The sequence below is a fragment of the Ammospiza caudacuta genome, chromosome 13 (genome assembly GCF_027887145.1).
Source record: "Ammospiza caudacuta isolate bAmmCau1 chromosome 13, bAmmCau1.pri, whole genome shotgun sequence".
Lineage (NCBI taxonomy): Eukaryota > Metazoa > Chordata > Aves > Passeriformes > Passerellidae > Ammospiza > Ammospiza caudacuta.
This window is the reverse complement of record NC_080605.1, coordinates 13,661,064-13,683,128: the sequence shown is the minus strand read 5'-3', so window position 1 is coordinate 13,683,128 and position 22,065 is coordinate 13,661,064. Positions and strand designations below refer to the sequence as shown.

The following is a 22,065-nucleotide window of genomic DNA, read 5'->3' as shown; positions in this document are numbered from 1 at the left end:
CTGTTGCATTACCCTCCGTGCACCTCGATTTCAGTGTTTTTTCAAACAAAACACTACTTCTGGTGCTTGCTCTGAGGGGGAGTGAGAACTTGCCAGGATTTTTTTCCTTGAAAATGCTTTAGAAATTTCAAATCTTTTAATGAAATTTAAGTGAAGAGTAGCTTGAAAGTCCATCTGGGACTTGATAAAATAGTGATCCTGACTAGTGCCTGCAATGGCAAACTGTTGGATTTTACTGGGGCAGCACAGATTAGCTAAGATGCCTGACCCTTGTTGATGCTGGTTATTGAATAGGAAAATAGTTCTACATGCAACTCCAATGCTCTAAAAAGATTTTTTAACCATTTTCTGGGTTTTATGGGATGCACCTGTTCCTCCTAGGGTGAGTAGGAAGAAGATCTCTTGGGGTGTGTAGAAACTTGTTTTCTGAGTGACCCCACCAAGAATGTGCCTCTGGCTCTTAGGGGAGCTACAGACCATCGCAGGCCACAAACCATCCCATGCTGAGTTGAGTGTTTTGTTATTTGGAATTTGTTTTGCCCCAAATTTATTTTCTCTTAGATATAGGCAGGGCACTCCATACTTACAAAATAGAAAAGGGATAGACTTTTCTGCACACACAATTTTCCATGTGCAGAGAGGGCTGAGGAGTGCACTCTGGGTTTTGGTGCTGGCTAAGTACTTCATGTCCAGTCCAATGGGTTTTTTCTTTGGCTTTGACCTGTTCTATTTCCCTTGAAGATGTGCCTGTTGGTTGTAAAATCTGACTAAACAGTTTAATTTATTGGATCCCCTTTTTAGATGGACTCTCAGCTGCTCAGTGTAGGAGAGAGGCAGAATGGTTAGTCCACCATGTCCCACAAACTTTTCTTCTGTCCTTTGTGCATCTGAGACCAGCCTCAAAGGCTGAATTAACCTTCCCCATCCATGTGGTTTCTGACACCTGAGTTCCTCAACAAAGCAGAGCTTTGTTTTTTATGCTGTAGTTCTAATGAGAACGTATTATTTATCTCAGTATCTTCTACCTGAGTTGCTTTTCCTTAGGAAGGTTACCCAAATGCAGTAGGACAGACCCAGGAAATTCCATTAACTCAGGCCTCTAAGGGCTTAGACAGGGAGGTTTAAGCTGTGCCAGTATCATCTGAAGAAATGCTTTGCCTACCTTCATTGCCATGACAATTCTTGCTTATGACTCCCATTTCTGAGCATTGTGGGCAAGCAGCATCCACCCCAGAGTGTAGCAAACCACTCAGACAAGTGCAGGCTCTAAAGCTTCTCAATAAGATGAGCATTTTTAAAATGGACCTTCCTGTCACAGCCCTTTCCTCCATCCATTTATCACTATGTGAACACATGTGTTAGTTCAGAAACATTCACTTTTGAGCACATTTTTGCCCAGCTGACTGCTGTGCTGGGAGCTCTGTCACTGCCTTGGTGGTGTGGTCTGTGCAGGAGCGAGGTTGTGAGAGCTCCTGAATTAATCCCAGCCACTGTTTTTGTGTTCAGGACTAAGGGAAAATTCCAGGAGCCCCCACTGGCCTGGTATTTAGATGATGTGCTTGAGTGTATCCTGGACAAGGTTTTTCTTTTTGACAGATTTGTGCTTAGAAATTTCACCTAGATCAGCCCATTTCCACCCTATTTTGCCCTTTCCAGCAATGGAAAGTTGTTAGTTGCACTCTGTTCACTTCTTTTCTCATAGGTAATTGAAAACTGCCTGGTGTCTCCTGACACTGACAGTGCATGTCCAAGATTTACACCCTTCTCTGAGCTTCCACACTCCAGGCTGCTGTCCTGTTAACACTGAATGTATTGATGCAACAAGGTATTTAAGCACATGCTTAACTTCAAGCTCCTGAGTAGTTTTCCTGTGTTTCTCTGGAGCCTGTCACATGCTTGAGGCTGGGCACAGCTCGTGTCTGACTGGATTGTCTGGTTGGGGTTGAGAAATGAGCCCCTGGGGAGGGATGCCCGTGGGCACAGCCAGGTGCAGCTCTGCCTCAGGCTGTCCTCCAGGGCAGGCTCCAGCCTGTGCCTGTGGGGAACAGCCTCTCAGGAGGCTTCCAGGGATTTTCTTTAGGCTTTTTGCTCTGCTATAAAAACATGAGATTGGAGCTTGATGGTGAGAGAGGAACCTCCAGGAGGAGCACTCAGGAGCCATCTCTGTGCAGAAGGAAGCTTGTGTTCCTCAGCTTTTTACATTGTTAATTTTACTTGAAGGTGATGTGCTGAGACTGCGTTTTTGCACTATGCTGTACATTTGTAAAGTTTTACAGAAAACACTAATTAAACATGTTTCCTTTTTCTCATTTAGTCCTGCTTTGGCATTTCTCACTCCTTTTGTCTGTCCCTTACTCCCTTTCTCCTTCCCAAGTCCTCAGTGACAAGTGAAAATCACTTCTTAGCATTCAGATTCCCTTGTGAGGGCCCCTGGGTGGGTTGTGGTCACTGTGTGAACTAAATCTAAAATGTCCAATCTAAAATGTGGCCAGTAAAAACAGCTTGGAAAGCTGCTGAATTCTTCAAACTAAAATGCCACTCAGGGTGAGTATAGCTGGTAAAATCAGGATCACAGTAAAAGAATCTACAGTTCTTGAAACTATTTGCTGCTTTTTTTCTCCTCATTTGCCCTATTTTTCTTGCTTTCAGTGATAACAGAGCTCAAACTTCACTCTTGGAATTATTTTTTTAAACCTTTTGTTTGCAAACATTATGTGATACTTTCTGCTTACTTGTTTTTAGTGCAGTAAGTGGATACCAGGACAGGCACCAAAACACAGCATGGAAAATGCAAATCCCAAAGTACAAAGAATAGTCCTTATCCAGCTTTCTGTCAGAAAAGGAATCAGGTACATTTTTAGGAGGGAGCTCACACAGGTTGGTAGCAGCATTTGCAGCTTTCTGAAGAGCAGATTCCTGCACCAATGCTTTCAGATACCCCTGGGCTCCACAGGCCCTTGGCTTACCCCCACCCTGTCCTGGAGGCCAAGGCTGTTGCCAGCATGTTTGAACTCGTGTAGAGGGGAAATGGATGAAATTTAAAACAATTGTGTTGTCCTCTCTGAGGGCTTTCACAATTTTGTGTTACTGTGAGGTCTGGTTCTCCTGCCACCGGATGGCACCTAAGCCCAGGTGATAGGAAATACATCTTCTCAACAAGCCCACAGTGATACTTTATGTCTTTAAATGTGCATACCTAAAAGAACTGTTAAATTTTATTTATTACAAATTATCACAGATTTATAGAAATATGAAAAAATACATTCACCTAAACTTGGCTATACTCAAAACACAGATTCTGAGACACATCTCAATGAAAAACAATAAAAGCAGCAGATATAAGTGTATGTTTCATTACAGATGCCCTAAAAGGTAAAACCAGATTTTCTGTGCATGGATGCTATTTCTGCATCTTTTTAGGCATAAACAATCATAATGTCAAGGAACATTAGATCAGTAAAATATCCCATCAAGAAGCAATCTCATTTACCATTGGAGTCCATCTGCTATGATGCACGCTGGTATGGATTTAAAATATAAAACACCAAGTGAAAATACATGTGATTACAAATAGAATTTTTATTTAGTCAAATGAAACACTGAATTATGCTTGAAACTACATCTGTAATGAAACTCTGACATATAAACATGGAACTAAGGCATTTCTAGAAGTATGCAAAGGCACAAATAACACAAGACTGGAATAGAACCTCAAAACAGTAATTTTCAAAGCAGTGACCAGGCAGCTGCCCTGAGGAGCTGGAGCCAAGGGCAGTGAGTTTTGATATCACAGTGTTACATCAGTTTTAACAAATGGTCCCATTGCCAGCCTCCATACTTTGGGAATATTTCCACACTGTGCTCCATCCAGATTTGGTCTGGTTTTTCTAAGTGATTAATCCAATCCACTCTCATCATCCTTGTCAGCTTGTGCTTTATGAGAACATCCTTCCCCCTCAGCCAGGCCCTGTGCTTCTCTATCACTGCCATTCCCTGTTAAAAGCACAAAAGCAAAGGGCAAATGAAACTCACTTGTGGTCTTTAATACTGAAAAAAGAAATATAGAGCCCAATTTTTAAAACCATTTAAATGAAAATCAATAAGAAATTCTCTGTAAAAAAAGAAAACATTTTGATTCCTAATTTATTAGGATTCCCACATAAATAAAAGGAAGAGGTGACTGTAACTAGCAGCCTTCAACAGGAGCTGAACAGACCCTTAGTGTGTCTGTGCCAAACCCTGTTTTCTCTGTGATTAATACTGTCCCTGTAATCTTACCATCCTTTTCCCATGAGCTGGGGCCATCTGGTTGGTGACAGTCTGGTGACAGCAGCAGATGATCCTCAGGCTCAGTGATTACCTCTTCTATCAAGGGTTTCAAAGGGGCTACCTCTTGATCTTTGGTCTCCAGGTATCCTTCTGAATTATCAGGCTCTGTAAATAAGCTTTGGAGAAGGGGTCTTAAGTGCTCTTTTTCATGCTCTTTATGGTTCTGACATACATTTGAAAAAATTGCTGTTGGAACTTCTTCTACTGAATTCTCCATCATGCTTTTATTGTTTTCCTCTAATGCAGAATTGCTGTCATTTGTCACTTCAGAAATTATTTCAATCTTTGGGTGATAGTCCTGCTGTAAAGGTAGAAATGTAATTGAAAAATTATTCTTAGATATGAAAGCCAAAGGAAGGGTAAATATCTCTTGGATCCATGTAACAGTTATTAGCTTTAATGTGCTGTTCTCTTAAAATATATGGAATATATGCTGAATATATAAACTCTGCTGCTTTGTGAATGAATCTTAGATTAGCAATTTCTCAGGCACCACCAATGAACTGACCATAAACTAATTAACAGTTCACAAAAAGAGCAGTGTGTGGGCTCTGTTCTAGTATTTTACTCCAGAGGAACCTGACCAAAATCTTCATCTGCTTCATTGGAGAGCTGAGCAGCCTTTGGAGCAGGACAGCTGCCAACACATCCTCCTTCCCTAATCCTCTTACCTTGCCTTTTAATTGGAGGCTTTGTTAGCCAAAACATTTTGCAACCCTGTTATGAGTCTGTGATCAAAAGAGCAAATCAATTCCATGCCTTATGATGGCTGTAGGAAAGTTGGCATTATCTTGGAAAGACTTGTAAGAGCATGTCCTGTACCAGCCTCTGTCTCCAGCAAGGCCAGTATGATTCTGTGCTCAGCATGAAAATCAAAACTGTGCTTTTAAACTTTTTGTCTTCTTTTTTCTCTTTTTAGGCTTGTGCCTAAAAGATTAGTTTGAGCAGAGCAAAACTCTAAGGTGGACAAGGACTGGCCTGCAGTAGAGAGGAGGAGTTTCAATTTCTCTGTGATTTCAGTTGAAAAGTCAGATTTTATTCAGCAGCAGGCAATTTGCACCATATTATTACTAGTACAGTATAATCTCTAGTATAACACTACATCCTATTAAGAAATTAAACTTATGTAACTGTTGCATTACTGATCATAAGTTTTTATTCTATTTTTGCTAGACAAGAATAGAAAAAAGTCAGATTTAAACAAAGGAAGGTTTACATGTAGATATGAACTGATGAAACCATCCCTTTTTGTTTGTAAATTTGTAAGTGATTGCACCTCCCAAACCAGCATTTCACAGCTTGGATTATCCTCATTTTGCAAAACCTTTGTAAATGTGTTTAGAGAAGTTTCATTGCTGGATTTAATGAAAATGTTACCTTTTGAACAAAGATTTCATCTTCTGGGAGAAACTCACTTACAACTACATCTTCTAAATCAGGCAGATCCTGAAAACAATCACAGATCAATAGTCAGTGAGAGGAGCTACTGTGAGCCATGGCAAATGGCATCTCTGGCTCATTGGACAACTCCTCCAAAGCAGTGCTCAGCAGGGTGTGAGGCCCCAGCCAGCAGGACCCCATTCCATCCCCTCACAGGCACAGTTTGCTGTTAAGCGCCTGTGGGAAAGGGAAAATCCATCTCTCTCCAGAAATAGCAAATGGGAAAGCAATAGCTCAAATGTCAGACAATGCTGTTTTCTACTGTGCTGTGTGATGATGAAAGAAAACAGGATAAAGAGTGAGGCATTACCAGGATTTTAAAAGCAAACATGGTTTATTCTCTTAGCTGTTTCCTGTCTATTCAATAGACTTAATCCCAATTGCAACCCATCTCTATGGGTAAGTGCCAAATCCATATCCTGAAACTGCATATCAAGCAAACTCTGTTAACCTAAATACACCTAATAAACCAATGTTTTACTGTGAATGCCTCATAATTAGGACACAGAACTGCAAACTTGCTGAGAACTGTTTTTCCTCAGGTCTGATTTCAGCTTTCCACAAGAAAATATTATCTCAGACAACTATCATTTGTTGACATGAAACACAGAAGGTGGGAATGCAAAATCACAGGTAGAAACTAATACCTTTTTGCAATTTTTTTAACTGTAGGTCAATACTGGGATAAGCATTTCCTTTTGCTTTTAGATATTTTTAGCACTTCATGACTTTGTAGCAGGCTACTTAGCATGGTAGCATCAGAAACATCTGTACTGTCTTGTGTGGTGAAGATTATTATAAATTAAAATCAAGAAAGGAAATTTCTCCTTCCTGATATGGCTGCAGGTAGTGCAGCATGTCCTGAAGTCACAGAGTTTTATAAAAAGTGCATTTAAAATATACAAATTAAGATCTGAGACTAATGTGGAGCTTGATGTCAACAGGGAGATGAAATAGGTCTTGTTTCAGTCATCAGGTGCATTTGCAGACCAAGTACTAGATAACCCAGTCCAGGTACGTGGGAATGTGATTCCCACACTGCCAAGGCATGTGCAGCAACAGGAGCTTGTTTCTGCTTGACACAGGGATGTCACAACCACCCACTGAAATTCTCCTCCACTCTGCTCCCTTACATTCCCCCTGAGACCATCTGGAGACTCAGGATACGAACAAGGACAGTGCTGCTGCTCCAGAGCCTCTCACCTTGGCATCTCCCCAGCCATTCCCTGCAATGTCAGCACTGAGGTTCTTTGGAATATCTGCACTAGGGTAAGTACTGCAGGCTCTTGGGAGAGGCTCTTTCTGTCACTAAATGTTGGAGAACAAGTAGCACAGAACACTGAAATGTGTATTGGTGTGTGATTTGGGTTTGGTTTTCCTTCTGTAGAATTAAAACAGTAGATTTTGCTTTTTACATCTCTAAAACCCCACAGATGTGTGCTTAAGAGTTACTTTTATAGTGCCTTGAAGTTTGTGCACAGGATCTTCCTATGGTGCCATAGAGCATCAAGGGAAAAACCAACACTGAATCAAGGAGATCTTCACATTGTGGGCACCTACAGTGTCACTACATATTTACTTCAGACACTGTAAGATCTTTTACTTTTAATAATAATATTGTGCATACTTTAATTGCTCTCCCTTCTCTCCACTGTCTGTTTTAAACCTGTGATTAAAACCAACTAAACAGAAGGAGGCAGCAGCACACCCTCTAGTGAAGCAGTGGGCAAAGCCCTACAATAACATGGAATTTTTGCCTGGGAAATTAAGAGTAGGGCAGAGATATGAGGCTTTTCTGCCAGCAGTTAACAATATACAGGGTATCACAGAGTGTATTAAGGCTCTGGGAAGGCAGAAGCTTAGAAGCTTTTATTGCTGATTATATCACAGTCTGACACTGTCAGTTTATCAGCAGTGTCCTAATTAGGACATGTTGAACAATTCTCCTTTGAAGTGAGGTTGTATTTTTCAGTGGTATCTATGTCCTCCTCATGGTTAAATGTGGTCAACATATTTAAATGTTTCATCAGATAGACATTTTAGATAATAGAAGACCATACTACAAATGTGAATCACTTATTATATATCTGAATAATGTACATTCTGCTCTTCCTGGAAACAGACATCAGAGTTCTATTTTGAGAATTAATTTATAGTATCTAATACTGCTGGGTAACATTTACAATGATGGGGCTGCTATTTCTTCCCTATGGTTCTTCTGAAATAGTTCACATTTTCAACTGCATATTTCATTTGAGTTTTGATTAAGAGGACAAATGTGTCTAGTAGATTCTTTTCACTGTAATTTCTGTTTTTAAATGAGAGCCCTCATTAGCTTCTCCAGAGAGATCACAAAGATAGAAGGTAAACTTTAGGTTTTTTACAGGACAAAAGGATTTATAGGATAAACAATTTAAGGACAAAATAAACTTTGGAAGCATTCTTCATAAATGCTCCACTGGAGAGACTACCCCAGCAGCTTTACTTTTTGGGTTATTCTTTCTTTCTTTTTATTTTTCCTAACAGTAGACCTTTCTTAAAAACCTACCCATACAGTTTTATTAGCCAGAATGTTACAAGAATTAACTTGTAAAAGACAATATACACACGTGAACTTCTCCAAGTCTGAATCCAATACATACATCAAGAGAAAGTGCTGCCAGTGTCTCCAGTTTGAACTGTTCAATTTCAGCATATTCCTTCTCCCTCTCAGGAAGCTCAGCCTGGTCAGTAGCTGCCTCCTGTCCTGGTAGATCTGCAGAATAATCAATATCAGTTGCAGAGAACTAACTGAATAAAAAATGTCTACATTGCAAGCACTGCAGAACCAGACTGCTGGGGACTGGCTACCACTGCAGAATTCACAGCTCAACCCAAAGCTTGGTTTTTCTTTTATAGTCTGGGTCTCTCTTCTTTGTATAAATTAATATTTGCATTTTGCAATAATGTGTTCCACAAATCTATAAAAGCATTTCTCCATGTGTGAAGGTACAAAACCTCCTCTAGAGTGATGACCAGCTTCTGTTGGCAGAGACTGCCCAGTTTGTGTGGGAGCAAGGGAAGTCTGTAAACTCTCCTGGCCTTTCACTAAACCTGGCATGTTTGAGAAGTGGAGTTCCACCTTTAAATTGCAGAAGTTGCAGGTTAAGCCTTCAGAAATTTACTATTTATTGTACTTAAAGAATATTTTACCCAGTATTGCTTGATTTCACCTTGTCAGTGTGGAAATCTAATGGAATGTTTTTATGTATGAGAGTTGGCTGGAGCCACAGCAGAGGCAGTGCTCCACTAAGGGAGGTTGGCTCATCATCTCTGCATGAGATCTGCATCTTTGCTTTGGCTCTTCCCTGTGTACATTACCATCTGCCTCCTGGCTGACATCTGCACAATTGCAAGAGTCTGGTTCCTGTGCATCCTCTTGACCTTCATCAGGCATGTTTCCAGATGTGAAACCTCTGCTATCTTCTCTATTTGGTAGAATTGTTATCACTTCATCACAAGAATCAAACCCTTCATTTTTAAATTTCTCAGTTTTTTCTTGAGCTTCTTCTTCTGATCTGTTTGAAGTTTCTGATGTATTAGAATTTCCATCACTATCTTTTGAATTTGCAGATGCTCCTACAGAAGAAATAATTTCATAAAAATTGCTGAGCTAATCTACCACTGCTCATATTAAATTTCCAAACACTACTGCAATGGGCTAGAATGTGCATCAACAGCTCCTACTTTGAGCAGCTATCCATGGATGAGTACTCCTCCCAAGACTGCAGCAATGCTGTTTTCCCATCTCAACTCCCCAGCAAACAGAAGTTCCCCACAAAAAAAAAATCACCTAGAGAAAATGCTTAAATAATAAATGTCTGGTATTTCTAATACTTTGAAAAGGCTCACAAGTGACTACATATTTAAATACATCCTTGAGGATTTTGATGGATCAGCAACAAATGCTGGGTAACCTATCCTTTGTGCAATCCACTTACTTGAAAAAAAAATTTTAGTTGGTAGTCAGTCCAAAGATGTATCAGATAAAGACTCCTCTGCACATTCAAACTGAAGTGGTCACAGACATCTTCCAAAACAGTAAGCACAAACCTTCTTGGGTATCTGTTGCAACTCCTTCCATGCTCTTTTGTTTCCTCTTTTCCTGTGCTCTTTCCCTAATTGCTGCTAAAGCATCAATGCTATCTTGGATTTTTTTTCTCTCTCTGGTTTCCCATTTTTCCATTTCTGCTTTCTCAGCTTCAAGCCCTCCAACAGCCCAGGCTTCTGCACAGGCTCTAATGAAAACACAAAAGCTCACTGTAATACAGCTATAAAAGCCCACCTTTGCAATGAGAGAGAAGTTTAAAAGAGTTTGCAACAGCACAAAATAGCTGCAAGAGAGAAAAGCAGATAGCAGTGACAATCTCTTATGCAACAGGGATATACATTTATCTCACAAAAGAAACAGAGATATCCAAATGCTGATTGCTGATTACATCACCAGAGATTGGTCTGATATTGGCTCAGCTGTTCCAGACACCTGCTCAGGTTCTGTTGAAATCAGGAGAAAAAATACACTGCTTTTTTCTAGGTATGTTAGATGTAGAAGTCTGTAGTGCAATACTCTTCTCCTCAAAGTCATCCACTTTTAATAAATTATACTGGTCAATCTTCCTTCCATGACAGTATTGACCAAAAATGGAGGAGTGATTGTTAGCACCTGATTCTTATAGCTGTGGAAAGATGGCTGTGTTTCTTACCTGTCCTTTGGGAAAACTGGTCTGTCATCCAGATATGTCAGCTGTTTTAGTCGAACAGTGAGTGTTTTTCTATAGTTAGCAATTTTCCTTATCACCTCATTTCCCATCAAATTCAGCACATGCTAGAGAAACAAGGGAAACCATTTTTAAGCTTGAGTAGCAAAAATCCCAGCCTGGATATGCACTTCTTCTGTCATTTCAAAAGCAAGAAATGAATAAAACACCCAAGGTGTTACAGGTGATCTACCAGAAACAAACCAATGTTTAATAGTTTCTTTTAGACTGATACCTACTGTGCACTGAACTACCCAACAAAGCCACTTGTTGGGTTCACCCACACACAAACAGAAACCCTCAGCTATATTTGGCTTACCAGATTGGGCATGGTCTCCAGAATAGCTACAATACTTGGATCACTTAGTTTGTTGTGGGAAAGATCAAGAACAGAAATACTTGGGCATTCCTGCAAGTGCTGGATGTCTTCCACTGTCTGTAACTTGTTGTGAGCGATCTGCAGAGTCTGCAGGACTTTCAGACAAGCTGCCAGACAAGAACAGTACAATGCAAGGAAAGGTAAGAGTTGTCACTTCACAAAGGGCTTTATGAGCAAGTAGAAAACTGCATTGTCAAACTAATAGTTTATATTGAATTTGGAGCTTTTTTCCAAATTTGTTATTTTGCTATATATACTTTTTGACAAGGCCTCCAAAGCTGCTTTCTTCACCCCAGGAAAAAACAGGTGCTTGGTTTTAGGGTGGTAGTTTTTTAAAATTCACATTTCAAACTAAACAGTTACACAAAAGCAAGAGCTTGTGTTTCAAAATTCTCAAATGTAAGCAAGTAGTATTGTACAGAAATACAATAGCTGATGACAGAATCAATCTTTTAGCAGATATAAAAGATTTAGTAATTGTGTCTGCAACTGCCAAAGCACATCTAAACTGTAAGGTAAATGGTGAAAACTGGATTGTCAGCCTGTCTGCAACACAGATAAGTACTGAGATGGTATTAAGAAGTGAGGAAAAACTACTTAATTATCCTAGGTATCCATGTGAAAGTAATTTTCCCGTAGTAGTATTTTCTGTTTCTCAACATAGGTTTTATTCCTCCACAGAAGCCCTGTGGGCTTTGCTATGGATGTTGTGCAAAATTCTAACACAAATTAAAAATCCTTTGAAACTCGTGCCACTAACAAAAGCTTAGTCAGAGCTTAGGAAATATGGGCTTGCCAGAGGCTAAAACCTTGCAGCAACAGTTCTTACAGAGATTTTCAATGGTCCTGATGTAATTGTTACTGATATTGAGGGAATCCAGCTTTTGTAAGGGTTCAAGGTTTTCAATTTTCTCAATTAAATTGAGTTGCAGGTAGAGGGAACGCAGCTCTGTCTGAGCCTCCAAATTCTCAATTTTTCTTAAGCCATTGCATTGCAGCCACAAACATTTCAGTCCTGTATATTCTTCAAGATTCTCCAGTCGGTCAAATCCTGCAGAACAAAAAAAGATGTTTTAAAATGAAATGGCATTGGCTGAAAATGAGTCTTTGGATGAGAAAATTATAGAAAAAAAATAGAAAATTATAGGAAAAAAACAGAGCTGCTGAAACAGCCTGAGAGAACATTGGTACTGAAGTCACTGCAGTATTTCCACTGAACCCCTGGTACTGTTTATGGCCCATAAAGGACAAAACCAGGTTGGTACCTATTCTGGTCTGTATCTCAGCAGCCCTTTAGATGCTAAATAACACATAGGAAAACCAAGGCTGAATGTAGAAGGTAGCATATCCTATTTATGTGGAAGAATTCTTAGGCCAGCTAGGGCTAGGTAACTGCATCATGCAAAAACCTGCTCAGAGATCACCAGAGGATGAATAATGTTCATTCTAACAATTTTTTTTTTCTTTCAGCGGTGTTTCAAACATGCAGCAAGTATTTATTGTTTATTTTCCTCTTGACCGTTTTTATTTGGCAGTAAAAAAGTTCCAAAAGTGGAAAAAGCTTTTTATACAAACCATTTAAGGAAAAATATGTATATTTTCCTCTGAGTGCAAATCAAGACCAGTATTTTAATTTACATGTTTCAGAGGCTCCTGTTTCAGTAAAAAAACCCAAAAATATGTCCCTTGATTCCTACTGATCCTGTGGATGGCTCCACAAAGCAAGTTAGATGTACAGTTTACTTTTCTACCTTCATATTGACTCATTTTGTTTCCTAAATCCAGTATTACATAAAACTGTGTTCTAATTTAGAAGAATGACTCAATACCTTACTTCAGTGAGCCATGAAGTAGATTCCCTGCTAAAATGCTACTTGGAATGATCAAGTTAGGCAGTCATGTCCACATCTTACCTTTATAATGCAAGTACAGTGTATCATTTAAGTATGGGGTCCAGTATAATTTCTGCTGTTTACAGATGTCTAGCAGAATCTTTTTTGTCATCCTAAAATAGTACAGGAAGCAGAAGCAAAATAAAAAATGTATTTCAGTGCACATTCTGAGATCTTTGGTTTCCTTACAGATTCCATTGCAACACAATTAACAATTCTTTCATGATAGACAAATAGCTACAGCTTTCAAAATTATATTTTAAAAAACCCACAAAAACAAGCTGGGTTTTTTGTGTGGCTTTTCATTTCTACCTTTGAAGTGAGTTACCAGGCCCTTCTGCTAAAAAAAAGAGGGTTTATAGGAAAATAGGCAGGGAATTAGAGAGTTCATCTTCTTGGAAAAAGGCAGCATGATTTTGTGTTAGCTTTTGGTTCCAATGTTAGCTTCCTCTCCAATTCTTTCCCCTGTTCCTTGCTGCTTTGGTACAGGACCTTTGATGGCAGAGCCAAAATGCAATATTTTTCTCAGACTAGAAAAATCAATGGTAATCAACCCAACATTTTATTGAACAGCTGACTCCAAAATAGCAGTCAGGAAAGTTTTGATATAGAGCTGTTAGATGGCTGGGAATGCCACTAGGAATTAACAGAATGCTTTGTCTGAACTGAGGCAGAGAAATGGTTAAATCTACTGGCACATGACTTCCATAGGAGTTTGCACAATTTTCTCCAGATCCATTAAATGACTTCATCATGTGGTTAGAATGTAGTTTGCTACAGTGGCCATAACCCCCAAACATCTGTCCAGATGCTGGAAATACCACTAATACCTGATTTATCCATTATTCTCAAGTTCATCTTCAAAACTGTTCTCCAAAACTGAGATCAACACACAGAACAGCAAAACTCCTGGTGATGCCAACACATCCACAAACAATGTATTTACCTTACAGAGCCTCTCTTTTCTACTGTCCTTTGGCTGGATGAGCTGGTTCCAGACTTTTGATCAGTATCTGATTTTTGTTCATTCTCTTGATCTGCTCTGGACGTACCGTTGACTTCTTTCTCTTGAGTTTTATCAGCTTTTTAAATAAGAAAATGAATTGCAATTTAACAGCAAGGGTGGGGAAAATGTGTCATGGCGCCAATTGCTTCAAAGAAATACTGAAGAGCACTTGAATATGAATTTCAAGAAAAGAGTGTTTTAACCAAGATTTCTGCTGATATTTTTAATGAAACTTAACTTTCTTACACAGCATCATAAAATAAATAGTAGCAATTGAAATCTGCATTTTTTTAAAGCAGAAAGTTGGATAGTACCCATTATTGTTAATATTCTTATAATGCACAGTCACAATAAAGTACTGACACCAATGTTCTGATGGTGTTAGATATTTAATATATATTACATTTAATCAACACCAATTTGAGTTTACTGTAAAGAGACTTCAGCAATGGTATCAGTCATCCCAAGCACTGTTGCTCTAGCTATTCTACAAATTTACCCTTTTGCACTCCTTGGAAGGTGTCTTTACACTGCCTTTGATTAATTCCAATTTCAGTATTTGTCTCTTCAGATACTTGCCCTGAACCTTCTACTTGCTCATAGAGAAAGTACAAACAAGATGATTGTAGCAGTTTACTTAAATATGACTGTAATTAAAACATAATAATTGGACATGTTTAGTAACACAAGAGGCAATGGGCTGAAGCTGAAGTACAGGGAGTTCCACCTGAACATAGGGAAGAACCTTACAGTGCAGGTGAGCATGCACTGGAGCTGTTTGCCCGGACAGAGCATGGAGTGTCCCTCCCTGCAGATGTTCCGGAGCCATCGGACACAGCCCTGTGCCCTGAGCTCTGGGATGGGAGCTCGGACCAGGGACCCGCTGCGTTCCCTGACCCATCCTGTGCCTTGTGACTTAGAGCTCAGGCTGGCTGTGTGATTGCAACACTGGGAGAAACACTCCTCCGGCAACAGGAAAGAAATGTCGGGAAATGAAAAAAGACCATAGGAAGACAGCAACTGAGTGAGTGTGCCTCAGTTATGTCAGGATTTTCAGCGACTTTGCTGGCAGGAAGCACACACTCGCATTTGCATCCAGATCAGTGCGAGCAGCCGTGATGTGCAGGCTCTGTGTGCTGGGGAGAGCCGGAGGGGCTCACCTGTGCTCACAGCGCTGCCCTCACGCTCCGTGTGGGCACCTCCGCTCCCGGGCTCGCCCAACGGCGCCTCCGACGCCTCAGGCGCCGGGACCTCCTCTGTGCGGCCGCTGTCCGGGTCTCCAGCGGGCGCCGGCTGCATTCTAACACCCCCGAGCCGGTGGGCGATTTACGCTCTGCCTCTTTCAGACAAAATGTCCGCAGGCTTTAGTCAGCGGCACGCGAGGGACGGAGCGGAGCTCGGGCCGCGGCTGCCGCCTCAGCCGTGGCCATGGCGACGCCGCGCGCAGCCCCACAAGGCCCCGCGGCCGCTCCCGGCGGCCCCGCGCGGCGCTGGCGGCGGCGGGCGCGGGCAGCGTGGCGGGACCGGCCCGGCATCACGGGTGAGGCGCCGGCGGGTCAGGGCCGCGCCGGGGGTGGGTCCGGCCGGGACAGCCCGCGCCAGGGAGGGCTCCGGGCCGGGTCATTCAGAGCCGGGGCTGGGCGAGGGGCCGGGGCGCCGGGCCAGCTCGCTGGGGCCGCGCGGAAACGGCGCGCCCGGAGCCTGCTGTCCGCCCTTGGCGAGGGGCGGGCGGGGTGTGGCGCTGCCGGGCGGCGCGTCCAGTGCTGCCGAGGAGAGGACGGATTTGTGCTTGGCTAAAATACGTATGAAGTAGTGAAAGCGTGAGGCACAGCCAGCGCGGTGTGCGTGATGCGCTGCACCGTGCCGTGGCTCAGGGACAGCGGCAGATGCCGTGCTTTCGAGCGCCCTGGGCACTGACGCGCTGTCCTAGCCTGCTTTGTCTCTATGTAGCTGTTTGTCCTTGAAAGAGCCTGTTGTTTCCTTTGTGTCTCAGCTCTCCCGTGCTGGTTATCCTTGCCTCTCTTGTAGGTAACTTTTCATCTTTCTACATTGGTTTTCACTTGTTCAGCTTCTGCTTTAATTGTTTTATTTACAGAATCGTTGATCATTGTTGTTGCAGTATAACTGATTAATAGCTCAACCCTAGGAAAAGGAATAAACAGTACCGAAACCAGTGAGGTTGGTGGTAGGTGACACCCGAATTTTAGCACACTGACTTGTGGTTTTTCTGCATCAAAACAGTGCTCAAACTGTAAAATGCTGTATCTCAAAATTATCCATACAGTCTGAAAAGTTTACATGGCTCAGGAGCCAATTTTAATTGCCTGTGTCTTCTTTTTTTTTCAGGCTTGTGATCACCATGGCTGCAGTGGACCGATTCTCCCTCTTGTACAGAGAAATCAGTCGCTCCTGCAGTGTCTATGTAGAAGCCCTGGCTATTGTTGGAGCTTGGTACACAGTCAGAAAGGTTGTGTCTCTGGCCTTGGACACTTACAGTGCACTCAGGCTGCACGTGATTCCAAGGCTGAGTAGGGAGGTTGATCTGGTCAAGAAGTACGGGAAGTGGGCCGTGGTCACGGGTAAGAGATGGTGAATTTCCTTGTGTTTATGAAACAATGTAGCATACTGTGCCAGTACTGTGAAACTTGGTGGCTTGTGACGCTGGGTGAGCTTTATATCACAGGCTGGAGCCTGTATTGTCTCTGATTGCAGGTTAATCTGCCTGAGCAGTGGCTGTTGTTTATTGCCTTTATAAATTAATTCTTCAGGAGATGGGCAAGCTAAGTGAGTTGATGGACTACTGAGAAAGAATCACAGCAATTGTTGCCCAAATTTGCAAGGTACCTCTTGATCAGCTGCCAGTGTAGACAGGAATGTAGACAAGATCCTCTTTTTGCTGTGGATATTCATATGTGCCCTAGTTCTTCAGCAAGGTTTGAGTCCTCTACCTCTGACATCCCTGCCTTTCATTAAGGTTCTCCTTTGAGCTCTCACTTGTTGTCATGGAAAATATAAAACTTTTATGAGGGGAATTGCAGAAGATGGTTGACAGTGTTGTCTTTACTGTTGCATCTTTGAATTCAATATATTTAGTGCCACATGATCTCAGAAAAAGGAATAAAGCTATAATTGAAGGAACTGTCAAGAGAGAAGGCTGGTGTTGCTCAGTTTTTCACTTGTGTGTTCTGTTGCTGTTTTCTCTTGCAGGTAGCACAGATGGTATTGGGAAGGCTTATGCTGAAGAGCTGGCAAAGCGTGGTGTCAACATCATCTTAGTCAGCAGAAGCAAAGAGAAGCTGCAGGCTGTCTCCAGGAGCATATCTGAAACCTATAAAGTGGAAACAGATTTCATAGTAGCTGATTTCAGCAAGGGGCGTGAGCTTTACCCAGCCATTGAGGAGGCTCTGAAAGACAGAGAAATTGGGATTTTGGTGAATAATGTGGGAATACTTTATGACTACCCAGACTATTTTACTAATCTGTCTGAGGATTTGCTATGGGACTTGATCCATGTAAATATTGCTTCTGCTACCATGATGACACATATTGTGCTGCCAGGCATGGTAAAGAAGAGGAAAGGGGCAATTGTGAACCTTTCTTCAGCATCCTGTTGTCAGCCAACACCGATGCTCACAGTCTATGGAGCCTCTAAAGTAAGTTGGGCTGTAGTGTTAAAAGGCATGCACTGGAAACACATTCAGCAAGGATGTCAAAATACTTGAATGTTTCTAGGGATTTGCTTGGATTTTGAAGGTGAGTGATACATGTGTTATGCAGGAAACTCTTCATCCTCACCAATGCTGGGCTTGGAGCCAGTCAGTGCTCTTGGATTTTGTGTGAAGTGTGGCATAACAGTCATTCTAGGAAAAATGTTGCCTTTCTCAGATGCACAAAGCAGAGAGGCAATTCTGTGGGCCCTCTTGAAAGGGTCAAGAATTTAATCTCTCTCCAGCTGAACTGTGCACATAGCTCAAGCCTTGCATACCAATATTTAGTAGCAGAAAGGGCTATACTCATGCTCAAGCCACCACTGTGACACAGAGCGTGGCCAAATCATGTAATACCAAGGAGTGTTGTGGCATATTTGGGGACAAGTGAAAAGAGCTCCCCCATAATTGTCCTTCCTGAAGAGATCCAAGCAGTAATGAATAGGACTGGGCAGCTGGCTGATGCTGGAAGAATGAATGCTCATGGTGATGGTGGATTTACCCTGCATGGCATGCTGCTGAATCCACAAAAGCAGCTGGGATTGTGAAGGATCTCACCTAGATCCAGTGTCTAAACACAAGTGGTTATTGCTCCCAGCTGTCTGTGGCTGCCCTCTGTTGTAGCCTTGCTCCTGACATAGCTCTTTTATTTCCTTTAGCTTGGAGCAAAGCCAGGTCTTAGAACCCTAAGGTGTAAAACTCCTTGCAGACTTCCTTCAGTGTGGAAACTGGCTTCCAGTTATTGTTTCTGTGCAGAGTATCTGCCCCTTTGATTTTGCCAAGTGTTTGTAGAACTGCACTCTGAATTAAAACAATTAAAAGGCTTGAATGAGAAAGAAGAATCACAAATGTTCCAAAGTTTTTTGATTTAGCTGAGGTAATTAATCCAAATGCTAGGTCAGCAATCCAGCTTTAAGCCTGGCCTCTGAACACAGAAGTGAGAACAAGCTGCTGTAACATCCTAAGCCTCTTTGTGTACTAACAATGAACAATGCTTGAAGTGGTTGCTTAATTTTCCTAAAGCAGCTGTAAGAGAATTTGTACAAGATGCTTTCCAACAAACTGTTGGGAAAACCTTTTGCAAGGCTGATTGGAAGCAGCAAGATATCTGCTCACAAGCTGAGTCTAAAATGCTCTTTCTAAGGGAGAACTGGCTGTGTGGCACAGCAGGGAAGGCATCAGTGTTGCTGCCCTGATAAGACTGAGCCAGGCTCATTTTTCAGTCTGATTCCAGCAGTCCCAGTTACCAGCCATGTGCTTTTCTTGTTCTGTAAAAGTAAAATGAGCTAAAGGGGCTAATGCAGATACACGTTAATGAATCTTTTTGCCTAAGAGCGTCCCAGGAAACAGCTAACCTGGCTTTTGGAGAATGAATGCAAAGTTCACCTCTAAATGTATTAAAGAATGGGACTTCATTTTTTTCTTCTGACAGTAGTAGGTAGAGCTGTCTGTAGAGTATCCTTGCAATGCCCCCAGACCAGATAAGGTGTTTTAGATGAAATAAATGTTTTTGTATTATTCTTAAGCAGAAGTTTTCAGATTAATAAGCAGTCACTTTATCCTGCAAGTTACTGTACCGTGGCAGGTTTATAGCAAATAACACAGAGAAATATTGATAATACTTCAGAAAATAATATTTTTATACTATTTATTAATATTTATTAGAGCTGGTGCATAAAATATGTTAAAACTTTTCTGTAATTTTAATAAAACTTTGTCATGAGATTTCATTGTTTAAAAAAAAAGAAAAAGAAAGTGTCTTTCTGCTTTTGTTTTTCTAGACCTACTTGGACTATTTCAGTAGAGCACTACATTATGAGTGTGCCTCTAAAGGAATTTTTGTTCAGAGTCTAACACCATTCATTATTGCTACCAAAATGTTATCATTCAGCAGCATTGTATCAAAGAGATCTATTTTTTTTCCTACTGCTGAAGAATATGCAAGTCATGCTGTTTCTACTCTTGGGTTATCCATAAGGACTACTGGTTACTGGAAGCATGGAATACAGGTAATGGAATTCATTAAACTATTTCATGTTTGTCAGTAGAAGTAAGTCAGCTGTTTACTTTCTTAGGAGTTTGAATGAAAACTGCTCATTCTGCAGAAGTGTAATATATATTGTAGACTTTAAGGCATTGCTATTTTCTCACTAGTTCTGCTTATGCTTGGGCATGCTTACTTTAAGATCAGAGAATGAATCCAATTCTCCCTTGAAATGTGCAGCAGAAATGGGAAAGTGACAAGTTTTTACTGAAAAGCAGAGTATCTCATTTCTCTTGGGGTGTTGCTGACTGGGCAAGTGTTTCACTGTCTTTGTAAACAGAAGTAGCTTTTTTCAGTCTTAACATATTGAGCATATTTGTGCTTTGGGGAAGAGTGGGTAGGGAGGATGGAATAATAGCAGGAAAAAAAACTGTCTTTTCCTCCATTTGTAGGGTTTTGATTTTTGGGGCAGACTTTATCATGCAGTTTTTTGCATGTTGGTCACATCTCATGTATCCTACCTAGTGGCTTCCTGTGGCATTGGGTTGACTAGATGGAAATGAAGAAATGGGGATTAGTCCAAAAGGAATAAAAGAGACAGGATGCATTCTGGCAAAACGTGGCAATTAATGGAAGTGGACAGAATGGCTGTTGTGAACTTAATCAGGTCAGGATTCAGTATTTATTTGCAGAACTGCTCAGCTGTGAGTGCTACATCCAAAACAGCTGAGTATGTGTTCTTCAAGGGGCTGAATTTAAGGCTTAGTTGATGATATTCTATCACTTTTTGCTTTGCTTTAGTAGTGATTTGAGAAATTGTTTATTTTAATGGAATCTTATTCTGTCTCTTTCTTTCATTTTCTTTTTTTCTGTTCTCTTTTCTCCCTGTGCCTCTCCACAGTGGACGCTGGGCGAGTGCCTGCCGGAGTGGATGTGGGCATGGTTTGCTGTGTACTTGAGCAGAATTGTACGCTAGCAAGGTTTGGCAGCCAAAGCAAAATAGGAGTGGCTCGATGTCCCACGAGACAGTTCTGATCAGAGTGCTGCAACAATGTTTAATGGACCTTGGAGGACTTACTCTAACTTATCCATACCTTGTTAAGCAAGCTACGTAACCTAGACAACAGAAGTCTGGATCCTCTCTGTATCCTTGTATTAAAATAACTCCTCTGCTGCTTTCCTTTATGAGAGAGCGCTGATGTTCTTGATGTTAATCTCTACTCACTTTCGCATTGCGATAATAGGGCAGGAGCAGATACAATGTTATTCTGTCATAAGTGACAATCCCTCACATAGTGCTACATGATGTCCATTTGTAACCTTGAGAGAATTTGAGACTCATCCAACTCTATCAGAAACGGGACCCCAGAAAAACCAAGCCATACACAGCGACAGCTATGAAGTTGTGGAGAAGACGGGGAACAGCTGGGGGGTATCAGGGTCAGGGACCCATCACAGGGCTCTGTCCACGGCTGACGCCAACCTCAGCTCCCCTCAAAGCCGTTTGCTTCGGTTGTGCGGGGTAAAGCTTGTGTTGCCAACAACGCCTTCCGCTCGCTGGCGAAGGGGCTTTAAATCCATACATTTAGTTTGGGTAAGGGTTTAGGCGCAGCCTGCTCTCGGTCCCGCGGCTGCCGGCGCCATTCCCTGTGGATAACGGGACCCCTGCCCCGCCTCACCCCCTGAGCGCTCCCGGGTCGGCCCCGCCCGCGCCTGCGCAGCGCGGCCCGCGCCGCTCTCGCGAGAGCGCGCCGGTAAACAGCGCTCAAGATGGCGGCGGGCCGGGCGGCGGCGGCGGCGCGGTGAGCACGGGGCGGGCGGGACGGGCCGGGAGCCCGCGGCTCCCTCAGGCGCTGGGGCGCCGGCGGGGCGGCGCTCGCTGCTCCTCGTGTCCGGGGCGGCCTCGCCCTCCGCCGCGGCGTGGGGCGCTCCCCGCCGGCTGTCACTTCACCTCCGCCCTGGCCGGGCCGGGAGCGGCGGCGCTGCCCCGCACGGTGCCCGGCCGCGCTCACTGCGGCTTTAGTGCGGCCGGACGGTACCGGGCCCGGGCTCGCTGTGGTACTGGCAGTGCTGCCCGGACGGGACGGTGCTGCTGCGCTTCAGCCGGCGATCCTTGCGGCGTGCCCAGCCCGCGGGGTGGATGGATGGATGGATGGATGGATGGATGGATGGATGGATGGATGGATGGATGGATGGATGGATGGATGGATGGCCGGCCTCGCCTCGGCAGGAGCTGGGGTGACTCCGAGCGGAGCTGTCCGGGGCAGGTTGGCAACTGCGAGTCCCGTCCTACCCTCACGGGGTGGGTGTTAAACAGAGCAAACCTCTGGGCGTGCTGCTCCTTTGCTCTTAGCAGCCATCGTACTTCGTTATCGGGCTTACATACAACCTGCTATTAGCCACAAGGGTGTTTATTTTGCTCATTTGTGTGGTTGTTTTATTTTATTGCTATAGGAGTTATTAACCGATGAAGTGATAAGGCAGGCAGAGCTTAGCCAAGGCCAGAAGTCAGTGCAGTGTAACTATGTTGAG

The 22,065-nt window shown here is 42.6% G+C and overlaps 2 protein-coding genes across 4 annotated transcripts; one reads left to right on the top strand and one right to left on the bottom strand.

Annotated features, from left to right (window-relative positions):
• Positions 1 to 3,399: 3,399 nt before the first annotated feature.
• Positions 3,400 to 15,216, bottom strand: DNAAF1 (dynein axonemal assembly factor 1). Its single transcript, XM_058813337.1, has 12 exons — positions 15,003 to 15,216; positions 13,783 to 13,918; positions 12,858 to 12,949; positions 11,774 to 11,995; positions 10,885 to 11,051; positions 10,512 to 10,633; positions 9,862 to 10,046; positions 9,130 to 9,387; positions 8,412 to 8,524; positions 5,707 to 5,775; positions 4,279 to 4,630; positions 3,400 to 3,993 (listed from the first exon to the last, which is right to left on the bottom strand). Exons 1-12 carry the CDS (start codon positions 15,139 to 15,141, stop codon positions 3,896 to 3,898), a joined length of 1,953 nt encoding a protein of 650 aa, XP_058669320.1. The 5' UTR covers positions 15,142 to 15,216; the 3' UTR covers positions 3,400 to 3,895.
• A 110-nt stretch (positions 15,217 to 15,326) lies between these two features.
• Positions 15,327 to 20,716, top strand: HSDL1 (hydroxysteroid dehydrogenase like 1). 3 transcript variants are annotated; one of them, XM_058813341.1, is made up of 5 exons: positions 15,327 to 15,382; positions 16,189 to 16,421; positions 17,050 to 17,495; positions 19,331 to 19,558; positions 20,435 to 20,716. In XM_058813341.1, exons 2-5 carry the CDS (start codon positions 16,202 to 16,204, stop codon positions 20,507 to 20,509), a joined length of 969 nt encoding a protein of 322 aa, XP_058669324.1. In that variant the 5' UTR covers positions 15,327 to 15,382; positions 16,189 to 16,201; the 3' UTR covers positions 20,510 to 20,716. The 3 variants fall into 3 exon arrangements, with proteins under 3 accessions (XP_058669324.1, XP_058669321.1, XP_058669322.1); XM_058813338.1 differs by lacking the exon at positions 15,327 to 15,382 and adding an exon at positions 15,707 to 15,870; XM_058813339.1 differs by lacking the exon at positions 15,327 to 15,382 and adding an exon at positions 16,010 to 16,020.
• Positions 20,717 to 22,065: the final 1,349 nt, after the last annotated feature.